This window comes from Homarus americanus, unplaced genomic scaffold (assembly GCF_018991925.1).
Source record: "Homarus americanus isolate GMGI-L3 unplaced genomic scaffold, GMGI_Hamer_2.0 scaffold57980, whole genome shotgun sequence".
NCBI lineage: Eukaryota > Metazoa > Arthropoda > Malacostraca > Decapoda > Nephropidae > Homarus > Homarus americanus.
This window is the reverse complement of record NW_024716703.1, coordinates 15,818,296-15,829,596: the sequence shown is the minus strand read 5'-3', so window position 1 is coordinate 15,829,596 and position 11,301 is coordinate 15,818,296. Positions and strand designations below refer to the sequence as shown.

Genomic DNA, 11,301 nt, shown 5'->3' with positions numbered 1-11,301 from the left:
GGACGCGTAAAGTGAGGGTTCACTGTATATATATACAGTAGTACCCCGATTTACGCTGTCAATTGAACCCACAGGGTACCGCGTTAAGTGAAATCCGCATAAATGGAACAACAGAACATATGGTATTAATTCCAATAGAGACTGGCCTGACCCCCAAACTCTACTTTTTCCGACACAATACCTATGTTCTAGTAAAAATAACATCTTAATTTTATGATGGTACATGCACACAATTAATACTTAAGAAAAATAGAGAAATACAGTTGCCAAGTTAATGTCCATTCAAATAATGGACTCAACTCCCTCCCCCTCTTCTCACACTACACTGCTGGCTCTTCCCTCTCTGAGAAATTTTGGGGGGAAAACCACTAGATTTTAATAAATAATACCTCAAACTAAAGTTAGGATAATATAATTGACATTGCTGGATTCCTTGTAAGACCAGGAATATTTTTAATATAAATGTCATATATTTTGCACAAAAGATAACATATTTACTCAGAGTAAACATTATATCTAAAATTTGTATGTCTAATGCAAAATCTATGATGTTTATATTCAAAATGATCATCAAATTGTAAGAATTCCAGCAATGTAAATTATATTCTGTCCGGGTAATTTGTATGAATTTTATGAGCTAGAACAAATATCTTCAGTTAATAAAAAAGAAAGTATTCTTCACTACACTATCTATCAATCAAAGTACCCCACTTTGCCTCCCCCCTCTTCCAACCGCGCCAGATGGGCGGTCCGTCCCAACCCTCCCCCCCACCAACCCTCCCTACAAGAGAAATGTTGGGTGAAAAACTAGATTTTAACATTTAGTATTAAATAATACCTCAGATTAAAGTTAAGATAATATAATTGACATTGCTGGACTCCTTGTAAGACCAGGAATATTTTGAATATAAATGTCATATATTTTGCACAAAAGATAACATATTTACTCAGAGTAAACATTATATCTAAAATTTGTATGTCTAATGCAAAATCTATGATGTTTATATTCAAAATGATCATCAAATTGTAAGAATTCCAGCAATGTAAATTATATTCTGGCCGGGTAATTTGTATGAATTTTTTGAGCTAAAACAAATATGTTCAGTTAATAAAAAAAAAATATTCTTTGCACTGTGCCAGATGGTCGGTTGGTCTCTCCCTCCCCCCCACCCCCACCCCCCACCCCCCACCAACCCTCCCTACCAGATGTGTGGGAAAACCAGAATATTTAACTTTTTAGTAATAAATAACACCTCAAACTAAAGTTAGGATAATTTAATTGACATTGCTGGATTCCTTGTAAGACCAGGAATATTTTGAATATAAATGTCATATATTTTGCACAAAAGATAACATATTTACTCAGAGTAAACATTATATCTAAAATTTGTATGTCTAATGCAAAATCTATAATGTTTATATTCAAAATGATCATCATATTGTAAGAATTCCAGCAATGTAAATTATATTCTGGCCGGGTAATTTGTATGAATTTTATGAGCTAAATAAAAAAAAAAAAAAATACTTCACCGCGCATATGAGTAGATGACCCGCGTTAAGTGAAAGTTCGGTTTTGGCGTGGCAACGCGTATATGAGAAATCGCGTTAAGTGAAACCAGTGTAAAGCTCGGTAATACTGTGTGTGTGTGTTAACCGAAAAGTTCGTTAACCGAAACCATTGTTTCAATGGGTTTTTGGGTAATTGGTTCCAGCTCACCGAAAATTTCCTAAATTCAACAAAAATGGAAAAAAGTTCACTTACTTTGAGGTGTGAATGTAGAAGGCTCCTGGATGATGATGATGATGATGATGGAATTTAGAATGGGGGTGGAGGAGAAGGATGAAGAGAAGGCATTGGGGTGGAAGAGAAGTCACCCCATGGCGCCATTTCACCCATAAAATTTTAGCTCTCTTGGTGTAATTCAAGATTATTTTCTTTAAATCAACACTGCACTGCATTATATATTGTTAATATGTAAAATATATTTCAAAATGACCAATAATTTGCTTGGAAACAGAAAAAAAGCGTTTAGTTGAAGAGAGACTCAAGCAAGATGTTACCTCCAGTGAAAACAGAGAGAGACTAACTCCTGTTTGCTGTGTTAAGAGGCTGGATACCGCGCATTAAACTAGTCACTTTACCTTCAATTATGTTCAATAATTGTTAAAATGACTAAAAAATTGAATATTAAACTTTTAAAATTATTGAATAGTATAAACTTCTTGATATTTACTAAAATAGTAAGGAATTTAAGCCCTAGAACCGATTAATGTATTGGCGGACTGATTCTGTAGATATATGAGACGAATATGGCTGTAATATGTAACTGTACTATTTACCATTATTGATTCAGGTCTCTGTATTATATGTTTATAATCATACTCCCTTTTGTCACTGAGTGTTAGTTCATGTTTTGGGCACATGTTTGTTGTACGCGCTTGCGCAGATAGAGATACCCAGAGAGATTCCAAGACAGGACGCTGTTCCCCCTGTCTTAACTCCTTTTTGTGTTTGTCCCAGAAATAGAACTTACGGACTTGACATCAGTGTGTTTCCTTTACCCCTGAGTGTAAGGACCACCTGAGTCTCCCACAGATACTAAAGCTGGTTGCCCGGTCAGTGCAAACGAAAACATGTTGAGGTCGGTTCGTAAGAACTTCGTTAACCGAATTTTTTTTCGTTAACCGAATTGAAGATCCTTATGGAAGGCAGTTAATGAAATTAAGTTTACGAGTGTTCGTTAGCGAGGTCATATATATATATATATATATATATATATATATATATATATTATATATATATATATATATATATATATATATATATATATATATATATAATATATATATATATATATATATATATATATATATATATATATATATATATATATATATAAATCACTGTGGGTGTGCGTGATCTGGAGCATGCTGATAGCCACAGGATATATATATATATATATATATATATATATATATAAATATATATATATATATATATATATATATATATATATATATATATATATATATATATATATATATATATATATATATATATATATATATATATATATATATATATATATACATACATATATACAGTTAACCCTCACTTTACGCGGTTAATGTAACCCGGAGGGTACCGCGGAAAGCGAGAAACGCGTAAAGTGAATAACATAACATATGGGATTAATTGAAATGGAGTCCAGGCCGATCCCCAAACTCCACTTTTTGACGACACATAACTATGTTGTAGTAAAAATAACATCTTAATTTTATGATGGTACATTCACACAATTAATACTTAAGAGAAATAGAGAAATACAGTCGCCAAGTTAATGTCCACTCAAATAATGGACATGACTCCCTCCCCCTCTCACACTACACTGCCGGCTCTTCCCTCTCTGAGAAATTTTGGGGGGAAAACCAGGTATAGTAATAAATATTACCTCAAACTAAAGTTAGGATAATATAATTGACATTGCTGGATTCCTTGTAAGACCAGAAATATTTTGAATATAAATGTCATATATTTTTCACAAAAGATAACATAGGCTACTTACTCAGATTAAACATTTTATCTAAAAATTTTATGTCTAATGCAAAATATATGATGTTTATATTTAAAATGATCACCAAATTGTAAGAATTCCAGCAATGTAAATTATATTCTGGCCGGGTAATTTGTATGAATTTTATGAGCTAAAACAAATATCTTCAGTTAATTAAAAAAAAAAATATTCTTCACGACACTATCTGTCAATCAAAGTACCCCACCTTGCCTCCCCCCCTCTTCCAACCGCGCGGTCAGTCCCAAACCCTCCCCCCCACCCCCCACCAATCCTCCATTCAAGAGAAAGAGTGGGTGAAAAAAATAAATTTTAACATTTTGTATTAAATAATACCTCAGATTAAAGTTAGGATAATATAATTGACATTGCTGGATTCCTTGTAAGACCAGGAATATTTTGAATATAAACGTCATATATATTGCACAAAAGATAACATACTTACTCAGAGTGAACATTTTATCTAAAAATTTTATGTCTAATGCAGAATATATGATGTTTATATTCAAAATGATCATCATATTGTAAGAATTCCAGCAATGTAAATTATATTCTGGCCGGGTAATTTGTATGAATTTTATGAGCTAAAATAAAAATCTTCAGTTAATAAAAAAAAAAAAAATATTCACACGGTAACAGATGGTCGGTCGCCGGTCCCTCCCTCCCTCCCCCCCACCAACGTCCCTACTTGATAAATGTGTGGGAATACCAGACTGTTTACCTTTTTAGTAATAAATAAATAATCAGACTAAAGTTAGGATAATATAATTGACATTGCTGGATTCCTTGTAAGACCAGGAATATTTTGAATATAAATATCATATATTTTGCACAAAAGATAACATATTTACTCAAGAGTAAACATTATATCTAAAATTTGTATGTCTAATGCAAAATCTATGATGTTTATATTCAAAATGATCATCAAATTGTAAGAATTCCAGCAATGTAAATTATATTCTGGCCGGATAATTTGTATGAATTTTATGAGCTAAATTAAAAAAAATTATACTTCACCGTGTAAAGGGGTACACCCACCGCGGAATGTGAGCATCCTGGGTTCTGGCAGGGCACCGCGTAAACGTGGAAACGCGGAATGTGGGACCGCGTAAAGTGAGGGTTGACTGTGTATATATATATATATATATATATATATATATATATATATATATATATATATATATATATATATATATATATATATATATATATATATATATATATATATTATGTATATATTGTGTTCTTGTAAAATATCGTGTTATAGAAAATCGCGTAATAGAAATAACAGGGCTTATGGAGAAAATAGGGTTAGGTGCAGATTACTCGAAATCGAAAAAATTTAGTAGTTAGCCCAACACAAAGGATAGCACAGTCTAAATAAATGTTACATTCATATCTAATAATGAAATCATACAGTAAATGTAACACTTTACCTTGAAAAAATATGAATGTAACTTGATGGGGGAGAAGGGTGATTTTGAGGTTGATAACATCGAGCTTCTCTTCAAGTGTTATATCCTTTCTTTTACGATAATCACCGGGAATTCTATCATCAGAACGCTTTTTGGAGATATTCTTCTTTACCATAATTACAGTTAATACCACAAAATTGGAGAAATAGTAAGCAAAAATCGCGTTATAGCAAACAAGCGTTCGCGTTATACAAATATTGTTCCGAATTCATAAATCGCGTTAGAGCAAATTCGCGTTATCAAAACACGCGTTATAGCAGAACTCACTGTGTATATATATATATATATATATATATATATATATATATATATATATATATATATATATATATATATATATATATATATATATATATATATATATATATATATATATATATATATATATATATATATATATATATATATATATATATATATATATATATATATATATATATATATATTCATTTATTTTACAATATATATATATATATATATATATATATATATATATATATATATATATATATATATATATATATATATATATATATATATATTGTAAAATAAATAGATCTGCCTATAGGTTATTTCATTGTAGTTCCTCATGTGCCAAGATTATCATTGACCTCATTTTTGTGGGTGTGTCTCATAAGTAAGAAATATGGTGTAACTGTTGGAAAAATGAACTTATTCACAGACTGCTTCACTCATAGCATCTTACTTTAAAATTTTTTTATGATGGATTTGTTTCATAATAGGGAAAAAGATGTTATTGTAAACTGAAAATACCGTAAGGTGGACGTGATGATAAACTGCTTCACTGTCCGTGCTATTTCAATATTAACATTACTTTTGTGTTAGGTAGGATATCAATTTTGATGGGTTGATGACCCGCAGATAAATACCTAAATAGCAATGCAGCCCATGACTGAGGAAAGTTTGCCCATGCCTACATTAGATAAAAAAATTCCATTTACAATAATTTGATTTAGTGTGACTCCCATATACCTGTTCTGTGAATTAATCAAGCTTCATTGTATTATCATTATTATTCACCACTAGGTTTGTCCAGAACATGCACCTGTCCTCGAAAATAATGGACCAAGCTTTATGGATTTTTTTTTTTACCTGTACAGTCTCTTATTTTGATGAACAAGTGCCAAAAGTAAACCATTCTCATCTCAGACTTTATACAGTTTATCTGATTTATTAATTTATTTTTTAATGTCCACATTTTGAATAAGATAGAAGATATTTCTGAATTTGCCAGGAAATGTTATTTTTGTTTAATACCTGTTTATATTTCATTGTAGATTGTGTAGAATGTGAACAGATGTCTAGCCATGGTTGTCCACAGCATCACATACAAGCCATATCTGACAAACCTGTGAGGACCAGAGCCTGGGCATCGCTCCCTGCACAACACCTAATCATTCGTAAAGTCTCGGACACTGAAGGTGAGGATAAGTTGTTTCCTTATATTGACATTACCAACTCCTTCCATTCAGTCCCTGGTTCCTAGTTATAGTTTTTTCTTTCAGTTATATTGGATCCAGAAATTATAGTACAGATACAGTAATTGTTTTTGACAGATTAGCTTTTGGGAACTTTGCTTTTCTCATTTATGCCTTTTTTTTTCAATTCCGTCATTATAATGACATCCAACAAACTCCATATTTATAGTGCCGAGTAGTGTAGTTGAAGTGGAAGCATGTGACACTTACCTTTATACAGAAAGTTGATGTTGTACAGAAATTAGATAAAGGAAAGTCTATGCATAACCTGAGGGAACATTATGGTGATGGTAATGCAATTGTATACCGTACGACACCAAGAAGCAATGTGAAAATCTGTTTAAATGTTTCATGCTGAGTGATTCAAATAGGGACACTGCTTTGCATAAAACGATGCACATAATTAGGTCAACTGACCTTGTGAGTTGTTTATGAGTGGTTTAAGCACTGCCCTTGTGAAGGTCCACTTAATTTTGGGCCAATTGTGTATGAAAAGGTTGAACACTTTCATTATTAGTTGAAATTGAGTATTTTTTTTATTTAGTTTTATATATAATATCCAGGGCTCATTTATTTACTGTATATGGTACAGTATGACAAAAACGAAATGATAATTAATAACTACATCAGGTATACAAAACACTATTGTTAAAGTTTTGAGATGTTTGGACCCATTGGAAAGATCGGTACAGTATCTGTAATCCAGAAATATCCATATGAGCGCTGCTCAGGTCTAAGAAATTTTTCACTGGAAATCTTTTACCAGTATTAATATTGCACTGTATTATATTTTTCCCTTTACTGTACAGGTGCTTGTATTTAGTTTGGTTCTCAGGAGTTGTAAATATAACCTAGATAAGATTTTGAAGGCATATCAGGGAATTATTGTAGCAAACTTTGTTTTAGAAGTTAAATCCTTGAAATGGTTGCTTCATCACAAAGTCGCATAAAAGTGATTGTTAATACTGTACAGTATGTAATGATTATGGTCCAGGAACTATTGAGATCATCCATAACTGGAATTTTTAAACCTGTGTACAGTACTACAGTCCTTATATAGCATCAGTTGTATACAGTATTAAGATGCAATAATAAACATAGAAAAGCTTTACTAATAATATAGGCCTATTATTGTCTTTCTGTGACAAGAACCGGTAAATGTGATTCGTGTGAATCAGGTATGTATGAGGACAACTTGAACATGAATTTTTCTTATGTATGGAGTCCCTGTAAGTGTATATTGTATATGTGGTGACGTGTGGTGTAATGGTCAGCATGCTTGCCTCGCAAGCGAGTGGACCCGGATACAATCCCCGGACATAGGGTGAAACTATGGGCATGTTTCTTTACACGATTTGCCTCTGTTTACCCGGAAGCAGTTGGGGACTTTGATGTTAATCAATTTGTGGATCATATTCCGGAGTAATGGTTAGCAAGTGCTGTTGGCGAGTTGTCCAGTCTTCTCGGACTATTCCTTGACACTGGGTCATGCAACATGTTAACTTGGGGTGTGATTGTTGTGTTGGCGACAGCTTCTACACCTTAAACAAATTCAAGCCTAGGTGGCCCTTGGGCTGGCCATCCTCGATTTCGAGGGGCATCCATTATACTATATATGCAGATACAGTAAACCTTCCCAATTCCTGAATAGCATGTGTAAGTCCTATCCTTTATTGAGAGAATTCCCTTAATGGGAAGGTTTCCTTTTACCCCCCATATATACATTAAACAATACAATAGAAATTTCACACATCATTCCCAACCATCAAAATGCACATTTTTTATGGTACTTACACTTGGGTATCAGAAATATGTAATGCTTGGCATTAAGCTCAGGTGTCCAACTTGCACCATGTGGTCATTAGTGGCCAAAAAGATCTCCCTTATTGAAAGGGTTTACTGTATAAGTCTTTTTTTGCAGTTTGTGCCTGTGCAGGTTAGAGTATGAGTATATGTGTATTAACGCATACTTGCCTTATCTTAATAAGTTGAAAAAAGAAGAGGATAATTGCCTTTGAATCACTCAAGAACATAGTTTGAAATTTCTCATGGGAGATGTATTCACTTAATTTTTTTGCAGTAGCCTGATTTCTCAATTTATTACTTGGTTAAGTCACCATGAAAAGTGTTGAAAACAAAAGAAGGATTTATTTGCTGTCAAACAAATCATGCATTTTCAAAAAGAATTGAGGTGAAATTATTTTGTCTTTTTCTTCTATAGAATTTGGTGTGTTTGCTCGCAAGTCCATCCCAAAACGAACGCAGTTTGGGCCTATAGAGGGTGTTATGCAAGGGGAAGTCAGTGGTTCAACATCTTCCTATGGCCTTATCTATACCATCAATTCTGGAGAGGAATATTTGCACTTAGATACTTCAGATGAAGGTACAGTATAATACAGTGTATGTGAAGATTTTTTCTGAAATGAAATGCTCAAGGTAAGTAAGTGTATTTGGGTTTAAATCTGGAAACTCCTACAATAAATTTTAGAGGAGTCAAACTGTTATGCAGTTTGTTTTTCTTTGTGGAAATGTATAATTCCTATCTCTGTATTTGATACACCTTTTCCTGCTGTTCGTCAAGGTTTCACATAAAGAAGCTTCACCATTTACTGTGGTTACATCTTATTTCCACATTCCCCAATAGTGACACCCATGAAAAAAAAAATCTCAATCTATCCTCTTTGTCCTATTCTTCATGTTAGGTCATTTTATTTTACTTTAGGCTTTTTTTGGTGGGGGTGGGGGGGTTAAAATATTTTAATGGAATCTTTTACCCATTCATTGTGGCTGGTCTAAATTTCAAGTGTACCCTTAAAGTGGGTGCTTGCCTCTCATCTACTTTCCTCAGTTCAGTAAAACCTCTCTAAGGCAGACTAATTGGGGGGAAGGGGTGTCTGGTATAAGAGGTTGTCTGCCTTAGAGCAAATTTTTCCAAAAACATCGCCATTTAAAAAATCGAGTACAACACCAATGTTTCCAATTTTTATGAAAGAATTACATGTTTTTTAATCAAAATTAATTTTAAAAAGTAAAGTAATGTACATAAAGTACTGTACACTTCCTTTTAGTTCACTGATAAGGTCTTAGGCTTAACCTTCTCGTCACCCTTATGGATACCAAACACTTTCCTAGGGGCCATGGTTATTGTTTAATTTTTCAATAATAATGCAAAAAATATGAATGCTACTTCAGCCTACGGTGAATGTATTAAATGTATAAAAACGATAAATAATGATATAAAAACACCAAAAATACAGTACCGTATTTTACGGTAGGGAGTATTTAAGAAAAAACTTTTGTGTGTACAGTGGTCCCTCAGTTAACGAACACAATTCGTTCCAAAGGGTTGTTCGTTAACCGACAGTGGTCCCTCTGTTAACGAACACAATTCGTTCCATAGGGTCTTTCGTTAACCAAAAATTTCGTTAACCGAATCCATTGTTTCAATGGGATATTGGGTAATTGGTTCTAGCTCACAGAAAAGTACATACAAAGTAAAAGAAAATGCAGTAAAGTACACTTACTTTGAGGTGTGTATGTAGAAGGTTCCTGGTTGATGATGATGATGATGGGAATTGGAAGTGGGGGCGGAGGAGAAGGGAGAAGAGAAGGAAGTGGGGATGGAGGAGAAATCACCTTTCAGGGGACTCAAGCTTGATGCAGTAGTTTCACCAATAAAATTTTAAGTTCACTAGGTGTAATTCAAGATTATTTTATTTAAATTAATACTGTGCTATATATTATCAATATGTTAACTAAATTTCAGAATGACCAATAATTTTAATGTAAAAATGCAAAAATATTCAAGACACCAACAAAATAGATATTCAATCCACTGTAAACAAAGCCACACTGACGCCTGGTGCCTGAGTCAAGCGACTGATGGGCGCACAAAAAACTAGTTCCCTGTACTGCATATATTATCAATATGTTAACTAGATTTTAAAATGACTAATGATTTTAATATAAAAAATGCAAAAATATTAGAGAGCACAACTTTCTTGACATTTACTCCACTGGAAACGAATGTAAACATAGAACAGATTACTGAATTGGCAGACTAGCCCATCAGCTGATCAGCTGATCAGCTGGAATTCTTACAATATGATGATCATTTTGAATATAAACATCATGGATTTTGCATTAGACATACAAATTTTAGATCTAACGTAATAATTTGGTTTACACAAAGCAAATATTTTATCGTTTGTGCAGAATATATGAAGTTTACATTCAAAATATTCCCTGACCTGCAAGGAATCCAGAAATGTCAATTATATTATCCTAACTTTAGTCTGAGTTATTATTTATTACTAAAAATGTAAATATACTATTTTCTCCCAAAGCTTCTCTGGTAGGGAGGGAGGGACCGACCCAGCTAGGGCAGAGTATTTTGATTGACAGATAGTGTCCTTGAAGAATATTTCTTTGTTTATTTACTGAAGATATATGTTTTAGCTCATAAAATTCATACAAATTACCCGGCCAGAATATAATTTACATTGCTGGAATTCTTACAATATGATGATCATTTTGAATATAAACATCATGGATTTTGCATTAGACATACAAATTTTAGATCTAATGTAATAATTTGGTTTACACAAAGCAAATATTTTATCTTTTGTGCAAAATATATGAAGTTTACATTCAAAATATTCCCTGACCTGCTAGGAATCCAGAAATGTCAATTATATTATCCTAACTTTAGTCTGAGGTATTATTTATTACTAAACGTTAAAATCTAGTGTTTTC

General features: G+C 32.7%; 1 protein-coding gene across 1 annotated transcript in view; it reads left to right on the top strand.

The window, feature by feature from the left end:
* The window catches only part of LOC121858312, a gene marked incomplete in the record, with an annotated part of 213,104 nt that overhangs the window by 61,823 nt on the left and 139,980 nt on the right, over positions 1-11,301 (top strand). Inside the window, 2 exon segments of the mRNA XM_042354645.1 lie at positions 6,346-6,489; positions 8,768-8,929. Coding sequence (XP_042210579.1) covers positions 6,346-6,489; positions 8,768-8,929 — 306 coding nt within the window.